Below are 21146 nucleotides of genomic sequence, written 5' to 3'. Positions count from 1 at the left end.
ACTGAGGTCATCCAATGGGAGCAGACATGCAGATTCCCACACAAATGAATGGTAATTAATCACAGGCTGATAGCAGGAAAAGGCAGACAATGATATGCAGCCTGCAGGAAAGGGATTGCCACTCCATTGCAGCAGACAATGTTTGTTTTCACAAAAGCATATTAAACTGTCATTAACTTCAGAGCGACTGCAGATGGAATCAGCAACTAGTTTAAGTGCAAACCAAACTATGCAAGCAAATGCATGTAATGACATCAGAACTGCTTGGGTTGCAATACCACTGCAGCCAGCAGTAAACGCTGCAGAAGCGATTGTAACACGCTGCAAGGCAGGTGTGTTTCTTGTCCTACTGAGCTCTATTGTGTAGGCTCTCTGGATAGCATGCACCACTTCTTGGAAGATCTACCAGTGTTTCAGCAGTTAATGCAACCCTAGCTATTCCGTCAGATCGGATGAGAAGGGCAAGGCTCATGTGTATCAGTGGGTGCCCATGGCCTTGACACTGATTTACCAGTTATCCTTTTGTCGACAGACTTTTAAAGGACAACTGAAGAGAGAGGTATATGGAGGCTGTCATGTTTATTTCCTTTTAAACAATACCAGTTGCCTGGCAGCCTTGCTGTTCTATGTGACTGTAGTAGTGTCTGAATAGTCTGAATAACATCAGAAACAAGCATGCAGTTAATCTTGTCAGATCTGACAATGTCAGAAACACCTGATCTGCATATACTGGTTCAGGGTATATGGCTAAAAGTATGAGGCAGAGGATCAGCAGAATAGCCAGGCAACTGGTATTTCTCAACAATGAAAGTGCACTCACCTCAGTATCAACACTCCCTAAACTACTACATATGCTAATACATTAAAATACATATGTTCAAACCAGTAATGAAAGTGTCCATAGTCCCCGATACAATAGTTTAAAAAAAAAAAAAAGTCAAAAGTCCTACCATGGATCGCAGTACCAATCACCAAGCATAAAGTGTATTAGTTCAATTTCCAAAATACTGCGCTCTCATGTGTCAGTCCTCAGAGAAAACTTCTTCTCAAGCTTGTGGCTCAAAAAAAATAAATACAAAAATAAAAAGAGTAATACTGTATATACTCTTAAAATTGCTCCTCGTGTTCAACACTCTGTGTGCACTCTTCCACCACGATGTATCACAGACCCTCACCGTGTTTTGTGACTGTCAAACCACAGACAGTAAAAAAGTTTCAAGATAAACCAGTGACTCTAAACCAAACGTCCTTCAAAAAACCTTCTCCACCATACATCACACGTGGCCTCTTACCTTCTATGCTGCCGCCCAGATTATAAAACACACATTTCAACCCCTTTCCAGACTTCCCAGCATAGTTACCATATCTCTCAATATGCCACCTATTACCTAAAGGAGCTCCTCATAGTGTAAAAACGTAATTTAAATAAAATTGTTTAAAAGAAATGCACTCACATATTTCAAGTAAAAACAGGCTTATCACAATAGCAGATCTCTCATGCCGACCACTCATGCCTGTAGCTCCGCTTTACGTGTTTCGTACTTCTATACTCATCAGGGGCTGGAGGCACATGGCTAGTCAGCATCTTAAATTTTCTCCTCTCTATTACGCCACAGGCAGGTGCTTCGCTCATTCGTCCTGTTACAACATGGCGGAACGTATACATCCGCCAGCAGCTGGATAATTGGCCTGTCACCGTGCTCAACCTAGGTGCACCCAGTTTCCCATCTTCCAACACTGGGTCCCTCTCACCAATGCTGTCCTATCCCATACCGCCACGTCAGACTAGGCGGTCCTGCCAGCTCCGCCCACCAGCATTGCTCGGTTTTCCACGGCTTGCCCCCCCGTGCATCAATCTACACATTCCTCTAATTACATTAACAGTTAACAAGTACAACCATATACCCATTTATCCCTCAGTAACTTCATATCACCCCTCAATCCCTCCCATACCCTCCCAATCGATTAATCATTAGCAATATAACAGTTCAGATCAATTTCTACATTAAGTCCTCCTGGTTGCAGAGTTTTCATTTCAAATATCCAGTGGGTCTCCATCTTGAATATCTCCCTCACTCTATTGCAGCCTCTCCACTGAGGCAATTTTTCAATATCGCAACATTTCATATTCATAGGATCTCTTGCATGAAATACAGAAAATGTCAGGTGTCATTGAGAGATGCTATGGATACCCATAGCGATGTAGGCAAAGGTTAAGGGTATGGGAGCGAAGGCTTTCATTGATCGGCCGCTGCAGGATGATGTGGACTGGCGCGGCCAATGATGCAGGAATGCCAGAGAGAGTGGGTGGCGTTAAAAGCTGTGAAAATCAGAACGTTGCTGGTGGGCGGAGATAGCTGAACCGCCTAGTCTGACATGGTGGTATGGGATAGGACAGCGTCAGTGAGAGGGACCTAGTGTGGGAATATGGGAAACTGGGAGCACTTACATTGAGCAGGGTGATAGGCCAATTACCCAGCTGCTGGCAGAATATGTTCTGCCATGTTGTAAAATGGAGGATGAGCAAGCACCTGCCTGTGGCGTAAAAATGGGAAGGATATGAAGGTATTTAAGATGCTGATTAGCCATGTGCCTCCAGCCCCTGATGAGTACAGAAGTATGAAACGCGGTAGGGCGGAGCTACAGGCATGGATGGTCAGCATGAGACAGATCTGTGGTTATGATAAGCTTATTTTTACTTGAAATATGTGAGTGCATTTTTTAACTTTAACCACTTGTGGCCCGCGATGTTAAACCCCCCCCCCCCCCAAACACCAGGCCAATTTTCCCTAATTAGGTCACTGTGGCTTTAAGGGCTCGCTGCAGGCCCGCACAGCTCAGCACCCAAGTGATCAGCCCCCCATCAGCCTATCACAACGGATCGCTTTTGTGTCACACGACTGTCCGTAGTACAGTGCTGCCTTAGATCGTAGCGCTGTACAGCCTAATTAGGCGGTGGTTTCGAAGGACGTTTGGTTTAGATTCACTGATTTATCTTGAAACTTTTTTTACTGTCTGTGGTTTGGCAGTCACAAAACATGGTGAGGGTCTGTGATACTTACAATCGTGGGGGAAGAGTGCACACACAGTGGTTCAATTTTAAGAGTGTATACAGTATTACGCTATGCTGATTTTCTTTATTTTTGCGGGGATTTTTGAGGCACATGCTTGAGAAGACGTTTTCTCTGAGGATTGACACATGAGAGCACAGTATTTTGGAAATTGAGGCAACTGGTATTGCTTAAAAATAAATAAATATGACAGCCTCCATATCCCTCTAGCTTCAGTTGTCCTTTGGTATAAAAGACAGCATTGCTTCTTTGCTCTAAAAGATTTACAGCATATAATATACTACCACAATTTTTTTTTAAAGGGTTAAAACACAGGACTTACTTTTTCAATAGAATGGAGCAGGGAGCCTGCAGGGAGATCCACATCTGAAGTGGTGATACCATTATCTTGTGTTTACTTAATTGTAGCAGAAAGGAATGTAAACATTCCCTGACTGTGTGCAGAAACTTATTCTAATGTGTCTAGAACTGAAATACTGCTCAGAAATCATTACTGGCTACATAGCACTATAAATACACCAGTTATGAATAAAATGCAATGGTAGCGTTCAGAGCAAAACAAACTGTACTTTGGGAACTTGTAATTTCTAAATGAATAATAATACTTATGCACAAAAGGAAATATGATAACTGTATGGGATATAAAAAAAAAGCAGGAAAACTCATTTTTATTGAGTATTATGTCAGAGTTTAATACCGCTTTAAGGACCAGAGACTGCCGATACCAAAAATGGGCACATACCGTCAAACTGCCGTTACCGCCACACACCTGTCACCTCAGCCCACTCGTTCTGCCGTCTCTATGATGGCAGAACTCTGAGTTGGTCAGGAGCAGATTTCATTGGCTCCTGACCCTGTGATCAATGTGAACCGATTGGATTGGCTCCTAACTGGCTCACAGAGCTCTGCTGTCATACTGACAGCAGGGCGAGTGAGCCGCAGTGCGTAGTGAGTGAAGCAATCGGCAGGGGTGCGCAGCGGCGGTGAATAACCGCTCCCAAACGGCATAGATTTCAATCAGTGTCGTCCAAAAGCTGTTAAAGCAAACCTGTGCGTTAAAAATGAATAAAAGAAAGTAAAGTTAGACACCTCAGTAGAAGGAATTGGAGTCTGTTGGCCAAAGTCCAGCAGACAGCAGACACAATAATACCCACTGTCACTGTCCGGGCCCCAGACTCTGCACTGGCTCAATAAGATCGTACTATTTGTACTGCTATGATGGCAACCCTAGAAAGTACTATATGTTTCTAGCATTGCTTAAGAGGCTACAGGCCGCTGATACTGAAGGGGTTAAACATGTGTAAGGGCCTGAGCCCACTGATGCAGCTATGTCCGCTTTACAGAAACACATCAATGTTAGAGATGCTGAAAAGCTGACAGAAGCGGGTACAACTGCGTCAGTGGGCTCGCGCCCTTACAAATGTCTTGATAACCTTTGTTTTGGGAGCAGTATAATTTGTTAGCTGCTATTAAATAGGTTGTTTGCCAATAGTTCATGCTTTATAAACATATAGCATCCTGGTTTGCCAGTTAGAGAGACAGTTAATCTATTGTACTCTTTATGTTGTAACTAATATGTAATGATTTATCTTCGCTCTCCAGACAGCAACATTTTTATGTTTAGTTGAGTTGTGACCTGCAGCTGGGTTACCTTATTTGCACTTTGTAAGGACAAATGAGGAAGAGCAACCTTGAATTGTGTTTCTTATTTTAGTATTACATAATTTTCTCCATAATGCCTTGTTTTATTTGTGTGTATTAGGTGGTATTTTTCATTATTTGAATGCTGAACTTAACGAAGTTTGGCTGAAACAGGCATTTTCTCTGTGATGAATGAAGAAACACAACATGTAACTTACAGAACATTCCCCATAAAGATATACTGTATACAGATGACTTGTTCATTGGTCATATTTTGTTAGTACTGTAATATTTAAGTAAACCTAAATTGAGGATATACTGATGAGAGCAACTATTGCATTGATGAGCCTAAGTAGGACTTTCCAGGAATCACTTTTTTATTTTTTCATTCAGACTTCAGAACCTTACATTCCCACTGGCATTTGCTGCTGCTTAGAACTGGGTGAGTCAAAATCGATTTGTTCCAATGCCAAGCAATTTTTTTAACTCTTCCTGTACTGGAAACAATATTAGACTTTTGTCTCTGCTCCTAATGTTTTATTTCTTAGCTGTACTACACATACAAATCATTATATCATATATTTTTTTTCGCTTTAGTGTCTCTTTAAACTTCTTCTGTAGTACCTGCTTTCAATGTTAACTTTAGGGTTTTTTCCCCCCACTAATTCCTTTGCTTTATTTTTTGCTTGAAATCGGCTTGATCAGGTAACTGTTATCTAATGTCTATGGAGGACCTTAAGCCTGGTACAGACATCTATGGTCTATAGAACTGTCCTTTTACCATGATGCATCACTTCCAAATTTGCAAAACATCTCTTTATGCCCTTGAAGGCAAGACTGCAAATCCATAACTGCTGGTGGAGTGAGGTAGTGAGCCTGCAGCTAATGCATTTTACAGAACCACGCCAATCCAACTGTTTCAGGTTATTGGTCTTCATCAGTGCATGGTATGGATTGATATGGCTGTATGGGATGGGATAATGCTTGGACCAGTACTAAGGAGTTCCCAGACAGCTCATGGTGACCCAGAACCACCTGGAAAGTATAAAGGGCTTAAAGGGAACCTAATCTGAGAGGGATATGGATATTTCCTTTTAACCACTTAAGGAACATGGTGTTAAACCCCCCTAGTGTCTAAGCTATGTTTTACTAAAAAGGCCACTGCAGCTTTAAGGCCAAGCTGCAGGACTGCACAACTCAGCACACAAGTGATCCCTTCTCTCCACACCAACAGAGATTTTTTTTTTTAATAAATATTTTCTTTTATTATTTTTTTAATAAATGTGGCTATTTTTTTTTCCCCCCCTGCTTCCTCCCTCCCCCTGCCAGCCAATCAGCGTGACCGGCTGTCATAGGCTTCAGCCTATAACAGCCGATCACTCCCCAGCCTATGGAGGGGACAGCCGTGTCACACGGCTGTCCCCAGTACAGCGCTACTGCAGCTCACAGCGCTGTACACAGTTATTAGACGGCGGTTTCAGTTGGGAGACTGAAAGCGGAGCTCCGCCTTCCAAGCAGGAGATGCGCGGGCAGCCTGGGCGCGATCTCCTGCTAGCCCCATAGAAGGCCATTCACACCAATTGTCGCGGAGCGGTCCTGGGGCTGCTGCACTACTCACGCCACTTGGCGTGGAGCAGTCGGCAAGTACTTAAACAATACCAGTTGCTTGTGAGTCCTGCTGATCTCTGTGGCTGCAGTAGTGGCTGAATCACACACCTGAAACAAGCATGCAGCTAATCCAGTCTGACTTCAGTCAGAACACCTGATCTGCATGCTTGTTCATGGGCTGTGGCTAAAAGTATTAGAGACAGTATCAGCAGGAGAGTCAGGCAACTGGTATTATTTTAAAAGGAAAACTCAATTTCCTTCTCAGTTTAGGTTCTCTTTAAGAGACCAGACACCATAAGCTGTTTTGATATAACTTTGTACTGGTCTAAGCCCTATCCCATAGAGCCATATCAATCCATACCATGCAATGATGAGGACCAGTAAGTCTGAAGCAGGCTGTATGTATGTTGGATTGGTGTGGCTCTGTATTTGCTACAGGTTCACTATACACCAGCAGTTCTGGATGTGGGATGTTGCCTTCAAGGGCATAAAAAGATGATTTCCATCATTGGGAGTGATGCATCATGGTAAACCACATTCAGTCACTTAAAGCTGAATTACTGCAAATACCTGGCAAAATTACATTTAGCGTTGCTTTTTAATAGAGGGCTTTTTGGTCTCTTTAAATCAAACCTGCCGCGAAAATACACTTATGATATAATTAATTGTATGTGTAGTACAGCTAAAAAATATAACATGAGTAGCAAATAAGTCTCACATTGTTTTCCAGTACAGGTAGTTATAAAAAAAAAACTCCAGTTGATATCGAGGCAAAAGAGCTTCTCTGAGCTCTTCATTCCAACATGGGACAAATACAGTCCTGTTTTTTTGAAGCTATTAAACAGCAAAGAAACTGTGAGAGACAGCTTGAGATAATGTTTTACTGCAGGAAAGTTCAAAGGGTCATTATTTCTGCTTTGTTTTACAGTTTAAAAGACAGTGTGTGCTTTTAAAGTTGCAACTGTGACAGAATTATGCAATGTTATAAAAAAAAAGCTATATAACTGAAGATGAAAAGTAGACTTTTCTTTACTACTAATGTTCTATTCCTTATCCGTACTACACATTTTGCACACCCTGATTAGTTGGTCATTCTGTAAACCATGTGCTGAAAATCAGGTATGAAAATATGCAAAAGGCTGATATACTGGTAATTTTATTCTAGCAAACCTGGAACTGATTCAGTGAACTACATTTCATGCTATGAAATACTCATTTGCATATATTACAAAACTGATCATGATTTTGTTTTATCTAACTTATTTCATTATGTGCATTGTATACACAGTGAAGTTACGGCCCTGATCATGATTTCATAGTGATAATTAGTGATAAAACATTGGTGCAGCAATGTACTCTATTATGCTGATGGTCTATATATACTATGCTGTGGGTGTTATATTTTTGCTCCTAATCTTTGGGGGGGGGGGGGGGGGTATTTTTGTTGTTGTTTTCTTACATTTGGTTTCTTGCTATAGTGTATTGTGCTCTTTCATAGTGCACCTTCAAAATATTCTTCTCATATTTAAAGGGACACTGTAGGGGGGTCAGGGGAAAATGAGTTGAAGTTACCCGGGGCTTCTAATGGTCCCCCACAGACATCCTGTGTCCACGCAGCCACTCCCCAATGCTCCGGCCCTACCTCCGGTTCACTTCTGGAATTGCAGACTTGAAAGTCTGAAAACCACTGCACCTGCGTTGCCGTGTCCTCACTCCCGCTGATGACACCAGGAGTGTACTGCGCATGCACAGTATGGTCTGTGCCTGCACCATGCGCTCCTGGTGACATCTGAGGCGGGGCCGGAGCATTGGGGAGTGGCTGCGCGGGCACAGGATGTCTGCGGAGGACCATTAGAAGCCCCGGGTAACTTCAACTCATTTTCCCCTGACCCCCTATAGTGTCCCTTTAACCTTTTCCTGTCACTGCAATGTACATATCCATTCCTGCAGCACATATCATAAATCTTTGACCTGTCACACCACCACTTTCCTTGCTGCTGTGTCCGCATTCGGATAAGGCTACTTACTGTAGCAACCTGGGTCCTAAAGCTTTTGCAACAGCCAATCAGAGCAGGTCTATGGATCAAACTCCCAGATTTATTGCCAAAACCACACATCAAATGCGCAAGTGAGAAGGCTGTGTGAGCCAGCCTGGTCACTATGAATTTCTAGGGTGAGTATTAATTGTACATCTTATAGCAAGACATTAATAGAACAAACAAACAACTTTTTGAGATAACTCAACAATTATTGAAATTTGTGAAATAGAAAAAGTAGATTAAGAAATACCATTGATAACTGCATGTTGGTTACTAGTAGTGTAAAGCAAGCACATTTAGAGGTATTTATAATATTTTTAAATGGTAGCAGCTGAAATGCATTTATCTATGGAAATGTATATATTCATGGATACTGGAGAACAACCACTCATTTGCCACACCAGGAATTGAAAGAATCAGGAGAATATGTTTAAAGGCACTATATGTTACCAACTCTGTACTATATGTTAAGCCTCATCTACACGCGTAGATGAGGCTCCGATCCGGCAGCTCGATTAGCCGCCGGATCGCCTCTTGCGCGTCCCCGCCGGATTCGATTCCCCGCTCGTCCCCGCCGGCACCGCTTATCTTCCGTTCGATTCCCTGGCATTGTCCCGTCGCGGGGAACGAGCAGGGAATCGGCGGTAGCAAGATCCGACCTGTCGGATCTTATCAATCGAGCCGCATCAGCGGCTCGATTGATAAGCCACATCGCCGCCTCATCTGCCCGTGTAGATGAGGCTTTACAGTTGTATGTGAAAGTACAATCTTCCTTTGTGCTATTGTCAGAAGTGATCCTTAGCCACCCAGTGCAATAACAGCTTGATAGGTGACCACCACCAAAGAAACCAGCACAATGGGTCAGATCACATATAATCCAGTTTAACTCCAATAAAACATCTACATTAAACCAATAGGTAACAGATACAGACATCCTGGGTCCTTGCACACAGGACCCAGATGCATATATACACCTTCAGATAGTGTGCACATACAGTGGTTTGCAAAAGTATTCGGCCCCCTTGAAGTTTTCCACATGTCACATTACTGCCACAAACATGAATCAATTTTATTGGAATTCCACATGAAAGACCAATACAAAGTGGTGTACTCGTGAGAAGTGGAACGAGAATCATACATGATGCCAAACATTTTTTACAAATAAATAACTGCAAAGTGGCGTGTGCGTAACTATTCAGCCCCCTGAGTCAATACTTTGTAGAACCACCTTTTGCTGCAATTACAGCTGCCAGTCTTTTAGGGTATGTCTCTACCAGCTTTGCACATCTAGAGACTGAAACCCTTGCCCATTCTTCTTTGCAAAACAGCTCCAGCTCAGTCAGATTAGATGGACAGCGTTTGTGAACAGCAGTTTTCAGATCTTGCCACAGATTCTCGATTGGATTTAGATCTGGACTTTGACTGGGCCATTCTAACACATAGATATGTTTTGTTTTAAACCATTCCATTGTTGCCCTGGCTTTGTTTAGGGTCGTTGTCCTCCTGGAAGGTTAACCTCCGCCCCAGTCTCAAGTCTTTTGCAGACTCCAAGAGGTTTTCTTCCAAGATTGCCCTGTATTTGGCTCCATCCATCTCCCCATCGACTCTGACCAGCTTCCCTGTCCCTGCTGAAGAGATGCACCCCCAGAGCATGATGCTGCCAGAGCACCTTCTTCCACATGTTTGCTGTGTCCCCCACATGGCTTGTGGCAAACTGCAAACGGGACTTCTTATGCTTTTCTGTTACCAATGGCTTTCTTCTTGCCACTCTTCCATAAAGGCCAACTTTGTGCAGTGCACGACTAATAGTTGTCCTATGGACAGATTCCCCCACATGAGCTGTAGATCTCTGCAGCTCGACTAGAGTCACCATGGGCCTCTTGACTGCATTTCTGATCAGCGCTCTCCTTGTTTGGCCTGTGAGTTTAGGTGGATGGCCTTGTCTTGGTAGGTTTACAGTTGTGCCATGCTCCTTCCATTTCTGAATGATCGCTTGAACAGTGCTCCGTGGGATGTTCAAGGCTTTGGAAATCTTTTTGTAGCCTAAGCCTGCTTTACATTTCTCAATAACTTTATCCCTGATCTGTCTGGTGTGTTCTTTGGACTTCACGGTGTTGTTGCTCCCAATATTCTCTTATGGCCCATACTCACGGGCTACAATTGTCGCCGCGACCACGTGGCGCACGCGTGTTGCGGCGACAGGTCGCCCGTGAGTATGAGGCGCGCACCCCGAACCGTCGCCAGTCGCTGCTGTCGTCAGCCGATTGGCGGCGGTCAATCGCATGGCGACAGTTGCCGCCGCAACTTCGTCGCAACTGTCGCTAGTCCGCGTGAGTATGCGGACTAACGACAGCAACTAATAAAGAATTAACGGTGCTTCCGGCGGGGGGGAGGAACGTCGGTGACAGCTTCCGTCGTTTCAGTAATCCTTCTTCCGCGTGTGTACGCGGAGGGACTTGGCGACGAGCTATCGCGCACACGCTCCCGTGTGCTAGCGACATGCTAGAAAAGTAGCCCGTGAGTATGGGCCATTAGACAATATCTGAGGCCGTCACAGAGCAGCTGTATTTGTACTGAAATTAGATTACACACAGGCTCACTTTACACAAGCAGTTCTGGGTGTGCAGCCTTGCTTTCAAGGGCATAAAGAGATGATTTGCATATCCGGGAGTGATGCATGAAGGGAAACCACAGTTGCTTACTTACAGATAAATTATTGCAAACAGCTTCTGTTTTAGGAAGGAAAAAATACATTTAAGAACAGGTACCACCAGTGCAGTGTCTAGGCTAAATTGTTCCAAAGGTGAAAGTGTAAATATTGCGCCCTCCCGTGGGCTTGAGAACACTATTTGCAATGCATACTTAGCCCCACAGTGTAGGTAGCCAGGTGTCCCCTTAGTACAAGCCAGTTATAGTTGGTGCCCCCAGTATAGGTAGCCAGATATGGGCGCATCTAGTATAAGTAGCCAGGTATAGGTGCCCCCAGTATAAGTAGCCAGGTATAGGTGCCCCCAGTATACATATCCAGGTATAGGTGCAGCAGTATAGGTAGTCAGTTATAAGGGCTTGCCCATCCCCGAAGAGCTTTGGCAGGCTGAGGGATTACAATTAAGGAGGAGGAAGCAGCAGGCAAACAACTGTGGGGAGGGGAGACCAATTCCTCCCTCCCTTTCCTCAGGCCCCCCTCCATTACAGAGATTTGCTAATCAGGAAGTAGTGAGTGGCGCTGGAGAGCGAGCAGCCTGGCAACACATGACCTTCACATTCAGCCTGAAAGGTGGTGAGTTTTCACTACGAGCGCTTCCCGCTGCAATAAACCTCTGTAATGGAGGTGGGAGCATGGAGGGGGGCCCAAGAAGAGGGAGGAGTCAACTATTCCCTTTGCCAAGGAGAGGGAGGAGTTAGCTCCTCCCTCTCCTCCCCGCAGCTGTGTTCCAGTTTGCCTGCTGTTCCCCCCTCCTTCACTGCGCCCCAGGCGGCCACCCACCTTGGCCGCCCCTAGAAATGGGTCTGGGCACCACAGATTGGCTACTATTACTTTTACAGCATTCATATGCTCTAAGAGTTTTCCTGTGTACTCTGGGAGCTTATACTCGCTCACCATATCCAACAAGCTAGTTAGGGCACTTCAGTAACTGGCAATGGTGCGCTTATGGTTTTGTGAACAAGAAAGTAGTGGAGAATGTCAAAGTAGTTTTCAAAGCCTCTGATATAATGAGAAGATTTGGAAATATTATAGTATAGTATTTGCAGACAAAATACAGTATGTGTCAGAAATTTCACTTTTGTTATAAATTTGGCATACAGAGATGAGTGCCGCACAAGTATTTCTGCAGTTCAATGCTATTACAAATTATCTCTTCATTTCAGTTTCTTGATTACCAAGTTACGAAACAGCTAAAAAGCTCAGATTACACTCGTGTCAGTACACTGAACAGATTTTCCATAAAATTCCCACCTTAGTGTAAAAGTAATTACAGGCACAAAGCAGCAGTCATTGTAGCTCACTTTCAATGCATGCACTAATCATGCAACTGCCCATGTCTGTTAGAATCACTGGTAATGACTGTTTTATATACACACTAAATATACAAGCTCAAATAAGGTTTGCTTTTCATTTAATATATTACCCTTGGAATATATTGGTGAAACTGAGCAGAATATATTTTACTAAACAAAAGCAGAATTTCCCTTTAAGCAGCTGGTTTACATATGCTGAGGCTAATGATGTGTCCACTTTAAAAGCATAGCCTTTTTTAATCCAAGACTATAACATTAACCTTTACTCTTAATCAGTTGCTTGCAGTATAATTTATAAAAAAAAAATCATTTTTGCCTTATTTCATGTGAAGGTCAGATACAGAGATGATAAATGAGATTAAAATATTCTAGGCTTGCATGTAATGACATGCAACTTGAAACTGAGAAATTATACTTTAGCCAGCATCAGTCTGACAAGGAAAAAAAAAATCACCACCACCAGGGAAACGCGGGAAATGCTACAAGAGGATAGACTTTTCTTGACTCTAGTCTGCAGACACTAGTCATATTGGCACTAATAAATGTTATTAAAGGATCACTATAGCGAAAAATTGTAAGATTCAAAATACGTACACATACTTAAAAAGAAGTACATTTTTCCCAGAGTAAAGTGCACTACAAATATTTTTTCTCTGATATTGCGGAGGTTTTCATTAGGTATCAAAAATCTAACAAGTGTTGGACTAGTCCATCTCCTCATGGGGGATTCTCAGTATTTCCTTTATACTCTACCAAAGCAATCCCTGGAAAAGCTCTATGAAAAGATGTCGACCAGCCTGTCTATTCGCTACACACTTTTCTGGCAGTTAGACTGAGCTGCCATTCAATAAGTGCTTTTTTTAAATATAGAAAACACTGAGAATTCCCCAGATACAACCTACTTTAAAGTGGACCCAAATTAAAAATACAAGATTTAAGAAATAAAATCTATTTTCTAAATTGTAATAACAAATAGCAGCCTTTTTTCAGCTGCATGATGACAAATATAAAATATTTTACATTTATTGGAGGAACCCCTCCCTTCCTTTCATATTGCCGGGACAGAATCCGGCAAACTGGTGGAGTAGGTGGTGTCTGGCAAAGGAGGAATTGCTAATGGCTGCCACCTGTATAAGTGTGAACCAAGTGTAAGCCGGCCTCAGGTGAGTGTAGAATCACGGGGAATCCTAGTGGAGTGAGAGGTCCATCACACCTCTCTAAGCATTCCAAATGTACAGCACATGAATTATCCACAGCGGACTCAACCCTTCCTTGGATGAATATCCAGATTTTTTTATTGCATTTCAATGCGGATGCAGCATACAAGTAGCATACAACGTTGTCCAAGGAAGAGTTGAGTCCGCTGTGGATAATTCGTTTGCCACCTGTATAACCCTAGTTATGAAAAGAGAAGGATGAAAAGCACGCACTGAAATGCTCATAGGCTTGAAGGAGTGTATATTTATCTTTGTATGTGTCAGAGTGGTGCAACTAAATATTTTGAATTAAAAAAAAGGTTTGGTTTAGGTCCGCTTTAAGTAACACAGACATATGGAAAAAAAAGCAATTTATAGTGAATTTTACTTTAGGAGCATAGGAATGTTTGATTTTACACAATAGTGGCCTTTTAAGGGGGGGGGGGAGGGGTCTTAAAAGACCACTATAGCAAAAACTTTTGAACTTCAACATTCATTGCTATAAATGTAAAATTCTCCCAAAGTATGGTGTTCTATAAATTGCTTTTCTTCTATCTTGCTGTCACTTACAGTAGGTAGTAGAAAGATGACAGACCTGACAAATTTTGGACTAGTCTATGTGCCCATGAGAGATTTTCAGTATTACCTTAATTCTATACAAAAGATCTACCTGGAAAGGATCTACAGGATCTTCTCAAAAATTTAGCATACTGTGATACAGTTCATTATTTTCTAATGTACTGATAAACATTAGACTTTCATATATTTTAGATTCAAATACACACAACTGAAGTAGTTCAAGCCTTTTATTGTTTTAATATTGATGATTTTGGCATACAGCTCATGAAAACCCAAATTTCCTATCTCAAAAAATTAGCATATTTCATCCGACCAATAAAAGAAAAGTGTTTTTAAAACAAAAAAAGTCAACCTTTTGGCTCACAGTGCCAAAACCACTGGTAAATGGTTTACTGACCATGGCATTACTGTGCTCAATTGGCCTGCCAACTCTCCTGACCTAAACCCCATAGAGAATCTTTGGGATATTGTGAAGAGAAAGTTGAGAGACGCAAGACCCAACACTCTGGATGAGCTTAAGGCCGCTATCAAAGCATCCTGGGCCTCCATAACACCTGAGCAGTGCCACAGGCTGATTGCCTCCATGCCACGCCGCATTGAAGCAGTCATTTCTGCAAAAGGATTCCCGACCATGTATTGAGTGCATAACTGAACATAATTATTTGAAGGTTGACTTTTTTGTTTTAAAAACACTTCTCTTATTGGTCGGATGAAATATGCTAATTTTTTGAGATAGGAAATTTGGGTTTTCATGAGCTGTATGCCAAAATCATCAATATTAAAACAATAAAAGGCTTGAACTACTTCAGTTGTGTATATTTGAATCTAAAATATATGAAAGTCTAATGTTTATCAGTACATTACAGAAAATAATGAACTTTATCACAATATGCTAATTTTTTGAGAAGATCCTGTATATCAACATACCAACCAGCCTACCTAATTGATTGAACACTTTGGCTTCAATTCACTAAGCATTACTGCATTTGGTAATACAGAACACAGCTGATTTTACTAATCACCTTGCCAAATTCCAATTCACTAAACCTATTACTGTACTTGAAAGTAAAATTGCCAACTAGTGAGGTAAATTTCTGACTTGTGCAGTAAAAACCTCAAGAAATGTAAAGAAATTGCAATGCACAAAAACTACAGCATCAAGTAAAATGTTTGGTATTTATCTCTACAACGCACACTCTCCATGCAGTAAAAGTTGATAGATGTAGCAGACAGCCACGAACACAGTGAATCCAGCGCAGGAGATTTGGGCGCAGCCGGCGTCACCATAGCCCGTAGTAGGTATTACGGCTATAGCAGCACACACGGAGTAACTTCGGCGCCGTCAGAAGACGGAGCTGAAGTCCACCTTTACCTCTTTTCAGTGTTTGATTTGAAGACAAGACAGAGAACATTTATTTCACACTTTTCTCCTGGTGAACTCAAAGGCGTCAGAGCTGCTGACACTAGGGCCATGCTCTATAGGCAGTAGAAGTGTTAGGTTTTGCCCAAGGTCTCCCACTGAGTAGGTGCTGGCTTACTGAACAGGAAGAGCCAAGATTCAAAACCTGGTCTCCAGAGCACTTAACCAGTACACTATCCAGCTACTGCTGGATATCCTATGCCCCATTCTTTTTGGCCCAGCAAGTCCTAGCAAACTTTACATTATGCATAGAATGGTTTGTTTCCCATAGTCTAAGCAGCAGAGGTTTTGTAAACACAGTGCAAGCACAAAGGAAACAAAATGTCTTCTGAAAAATGTAGATACCTTCGAAATATACACTTGGCCAACTCACTGAAGAATTCCCAGTTTATTTACCACAAATTAAAAAGAACACGCCTGAACACACCTGATTGCTCTGGTCCCATTCTCAATGACCATTTAAATAGGTGCCACGCCTGAGAAACCCACACCAATGAGCTTACTCCCAGTTAAAGAGGAACTCCAGTGAAAATAATGTAATAAAAAAGTGTTTCATTTTTACAATAATTATGTATAAATGATTTAGTCAATGTTTGCCCATTGTAAAATATTTTAAATCCCTGATTTACATTCTGACATTTATCACATGGTGACATTTTTACTGCTGGTAAGTGATGTAGCTGCTGCTTGCAGTTTTGGCAGTTGGAAACAGCTGTAAACAGCTATTTCCCACAATGCAACAGGGTTCACAGACAGGAAACTGCCAAGAGTACGTACTCAGAATTTCTTTCTGGGAGGGGTTTCACCACAATATCAGCCATACAGCGCCCCCTGATGATCTGTTTGTGAAAAGGAATAGATTTCTCATGTAAAAGGGGGTATCAGCTACTGATTGGGATAAAGTTCAATTCTTGGTCGGAGTTTCTCTAAGTTAGCCTGTGGAAGTGTTTATTGTACAGCGTTGGACAATGTGTTGGCACGTTATAAATACCGTAACAGATAATCATATGTTACAATTAATTAACATTTTGGATGTTTCCACATGAGGACACATCCTTGCTTGCAGTACAAGAACTACTGTTTTCTCTGGACTACACTAGATATTTCCTGTGGACCTCTGTGAATAGCTTTCATTCTTGTTTCAAGCTGTATGAATGTAAGAGAAAATTGATATGAAAAACACTTGAACACATACAGACACCCAAAACAGAACACACACCCATAATGCTATCTTCAACAGAAAATTCACTAGAAAAGTAGACAACATAGAAAAAGGGAAGTGTCAAAGTTGGAGAATAAGGAACACCAGAAAAAAAGCAGAATTGAGAAACGTGCAATAATGGCTGCATTGGAAGATGGTGGGTTGTAGCTCCGATAAGTATCTTGTTGAGTCACACAAGCAAATACCATAACTCTGTATTAGTCACCGACCTCAAACAGGTCATGTTACTTAAACAAAGTTATGTAACAGCAGTAAATAGGAATGTTTTTTTTTGTTCTGCTTTCTGGAAATGACTTTACCTCAACTAAAATGCTGCAACTTACTATGAGACACCGTTGTGTACAAATGCTGTAAAACAATAGTGCAAAACAAATATTCTAAGCAATGGCATCTTACTGTAAATTCTCTGGATTTCTAAAGAAATAAGATACAATCGTAATGCTGCAAAACACATTATGATTATGAAACTTTTGAAATGTAGTCTAAGAAAATTAGGGCGTTATGAAATGTAGGTTACATGCTGGAAATAAAAAGGAACTGAAGTGGTGTTCACATCTATACAGTAAATATGCAGAAATTCCATATATTAGATCTTGGGCAATTCTGACATCATAACTAATCTACTCTTCAGTAGATCTTCCTTAACCTTCCTGGCGGTAAGCCGCGCAGGAGGTTTTCTCAGGCCCTGCTGGGCCGATGTGCGTAATTTTTTTTTTTTGCTGAACGCAGCTAGCACTTTGCTAGCTGCGTCAGCATACCGATCGCCGCCGCCCCGCGCCGATTCGCCACTATCCACGCCGCCGCAGAGCCCCCCTAGACCCCTGCGCTGCCTGGCCTATCAGCGCCAGGCAGTGCTAAGGGGTGGATCGGGTCTCTCTTAGACGTCACGACGTCCATGACGTCGGTGACGTCATCCCGCCCCGTCGCCATGGCCGTTCTTTGAACAGGATTTCCTGATCGCCTATCACCGGAGGCAATCGGAGGGGCTAGGGGGATGCCGCTGAGCAGCGGCTATCATGTAGCGAGCCCTAGGCTCGCTACATGGTTTAAAAAAAAAAGCAAAAACCGGCAGCGCTGCCCCCTGGCGGTTTTTAATAGACCGCCAGGAGGGTTTTAAATGGCAAAAAAAAATAAAAAAAAATTAAAATATGTACAAACATAGACAAATAAGAAGTATGTTTTTTTCCAGAGTAAAATGAGCCAACTTTTCTCCTATGTTGTATTCACTTACAGTAGGAAGTAGAAATCTGACAGAAGTGACAGGTTTTGGACTAGTCCATCCCTTCATAGGGGATTCTTAGCAAGGCTTTTATTCTTTGTAAAGATATTCACTAAAAACGATTTAAACAATGATGCTGGCCAGCTTCCCTGCTCACTACCCAGTTTTTTGGCAGTTGGAAAGAGCAACTGCCATTCACTAAGTGCTTTTGAAAATAAATAAATCCCAGAGAATCCCCCCATGAAGAGATGGACTAGTCCAAAACCTGTTGCTTCTGTCATATTTCTACTGCCTACTGTAGGTGACAGCACCATAGGAGAAAAGTAATTTATGGCTCATTTTAATCTGGTAAAAACATACTTCTTATTTGTTTAGTTTGCACATATTAAACATTTTAAATTTTTTGGCCATAGTGCCCCTGTAACAAATTTTCAGGCAGTTTACTGATTAAATCTGCTATACAGCCCCAATAGTCTAGGCTACGTTCACAGTGCCAACGCGCGTTGCGCTGCTACAAAACGCAGATTAAACGCAACGCAAAGTAGCAAGTAATGTGGTTGCGTTGGCATGCGATGTAACGGAGGCATAACAATCAAAATTGCATCATAGATGTGCGCCATTTGTGTCTCACATTTGAGAGTATAAAGCTCCGTGTTTTTAAACACAGATGTGCAATGGCTATAACGTAGTGCGATGCAGCGAAAAAAAATCAACATGCAAGCGTTACCATAGATTAACATTAAACGCGTCAACGCATTATTTGCATAAACGCAGAGCAGGATCGGCGTTATTTTTATGTACCTCGTTGACGCGCATCGCACCGCGTGCACTGTGAATGTCACAATGACTTATCATTGCTGTGCGATTTCCGCCGTTATAAAACCTCCGTCATGACGCACCGCAACGGTGCACTGTGAACGTAGCCTAACTCTTTATATCCTGGTTTGCTCATTCCGAAACCCGCATAATGCCGTCCAAAGCACTTCACCACCACCACTTCACCGTGCTTCATATGACTGCAATGCTTCCTTCTTCTGACTTGGAAGGAGGAAGCATCGGCTTTATATAAAGCGCAACGTGATCCCTTGGACCACAGTTCTGTTTGGAACAAGGCTGACATGAACTGCATAACCACATTCTACAACTGGCCTGAAGAGTCATTATTGGTAGGGTGATATGATATGGCTTGCTTGGCAATCACAATGCAGAGTATTACATTACTGATCACAGGGATTATTGTGTGGTTGCCAGCTGATACGCCTATGCCTATGATAGGGAGACAGGAGAGAGTACAGGGGCGTAACTAGAAATCACCAGGCCACCCTGCAAAAGTTTGGCTGCCCCCCAGGGCTATTTTGGGGGACCAGAGGGGTCGCAGCATGAGGGGAGAGCTTGGCCTCACATCAGTGGGGAGGGGGGACATTCCCCCCCCCCCCTCACCTAGGGATCTCCCCTCAGCGCTCCCCTCCAGCATCTATCAGCGGAAGCAGAGCAGGCAGGAACACCTACCTCCATCCACCGCGGAGGTCCAATCTCTAAGTGCCACATGCTGCTTCCTGTTTAAACAGGAAGTAGCGTCAGACACTTAGAGGGAGGAACCGCTGGCGGTGAAATGCATGAAGGTATGTGTTCCTGCCCGCCGCCTGCTGCCGCTGGTAGATGCTGGAGAGGAGGACTGAGGGGAGAGCACGAGGTGAGGGGGGTCTGTCCCCCCTCCCCGCTGATGTGTGCCCATGCTCTCTCCTAATGTTGCGACCCTTCCGCCCCCCCAAAACAACCCTGAGTGGGCCCTAGAGGGGCCCTGGGCCCCCCCCCCAGGGGTGCAGGGGTTGCAGCCCCTAATGTTACACCCCTCTCTCTCAATGTCTTAGGAAGTGAAATTGGCCTAGCTGGTCATAGAGTACTCTCACCTTAAGTGTTTGCTGGGTAGACCTTATGGGTGTGCCAGCAGAAGCACTTTGTGCCACTAGCTGAGCACAGGGCATGTGGTCATGCCCACCCCTGGCTAGTGTAACAAAGTGCTTTTCCTGGCAGACCCATAAGGGTTATGCAGCCAACACTTAAAGAGGAACTCCAGTGAAAATAATGTAATGAATTGTAACATTTTTCCTCACCCTGATTTACATTCTGACATTTATCATATGGTGACATTTTTACTGCTGGCAGGTGATGTCAGTGGAAGTAGCTGCTACTTACTTTTTTGGCAGTTGGAAACAGCTGTTATTTCCCACAATGCATCAAGGCTCCCACAGCAGGATGTCAGCACCATGGTCCTGACATCACACTGTGGGAGAGGTTTTAACATAATATCAGCTATACAGAGCCCATTGATGATCCGTTTGAGAAAAGAAAAAAATTTCTCATGGTAAAGGGGGTATTAGCTACTGAACGGATCTCAGAGCATCACTACATCCACAGACCAACGATCTGATTGCTCCTCCCCAGCCAGGGGAGCCATTCCTACTAATTACATTTGCCTATGGTCACTTTTCATAGTTTTAAAAAACAAAACAAAAAAACATTACTTTGCTAAGATGAATCTACCCCAAGCATACAATTAGCTGCTACTGTTTCAAGACAGAAGGATATAACACCATCTCAAGATTATATTGGAATCAGACTGAATTTTCCTCAGCTGTCAATACCTTTGTCTGAGGACCTTCCCATGGCCGGCAGTAATTCCATTGCCTGACACAAGCTGGGCACATTTTAAGGACCCTTTAAGGCAATGCATGGGGTCCTATCTGCTACAGGAATAGGTTTCTGAAAAAATTCTTGTGCTAGTCAGCTTTTACCAGACTTTATAAATGTACAGTCTGGATAACACATCAGTTTCATAACAAAAAGTAGCAGCAAGGAAATACTGCAAAAGCAGAAACACTTCACTAACTGACCTTGCTGGAGAAGAATCATTTGATGTAGAGGATGTTGGCATAGGGCTTGATGGAGCAGAAAACATAGGGCACGTCATTGGTGAAGTTGGACTTGGATTCAGTGAGCTGCCAAAACAAAAGAGAAGAAAATAAAATATCAACAATTACACATGGGTTTACAAAGCTTCAAGAAAATGTACATTTTGTGTACGCTGCCCTGTAAAGTTTTTCTACTGAGTATTTTGTTGGTTTACTTAT

At 42.8% G+C, this 21146-nt stretch overlaps 1 protein-coding gene across 14 annotated transcripts in view; it reads right to left on the bottom strand.

Annotated features, from left to right (window-relative positions):
- The window catches only part of ARHGAP26 (Rho GTPase activating protein 26), a 1021369-nt gene that overhangs the window by 279908 nt on the left and 720315 nt on the right, over positions 1 to 21146 (bottom strand). For 13 of the 14 annotated variants that reach the window (XR_011030516.1, XR_011030517.1, XR_011030518.1 and 10 more), the window contains one exon: positions 20910 to 21014. Coding sequence is in view for 9 of the 14 variants with exons in the window: in XM_068277500.1 (XP_068133601.1) it covers positions 20910 to 21014 (105 nt within the window). In the remaining 5 variants the exon portion in view is untranslated. Of the gene's footprint in view, positions 1 to 16540; positions 16721 to 20909; positions 21015 to 21146 lie in introns of those variants that run through there. The other variant, XM_068277502.1, reaches the window with a different exon arrangement.

Source organism: Hyperolius riggenbachi, chromosome 3 (genome assembly GCF_040937935.1).
Source record: "Hyperolius riggenbachi isolate aHypRig1 chromosome 3, aHypRig1.pri, whole genome shotgun sequence".
NCBI classification, from domain to species: Eukaryota; Metazoa; Chordata; class Amphibia; order Anura; family Hyperoliidae; genus Hyperolius; species Hyperolius riggenbachi.
This window is presented reverse-complemented; position numbering and strand designations above follow the sequence as displayed.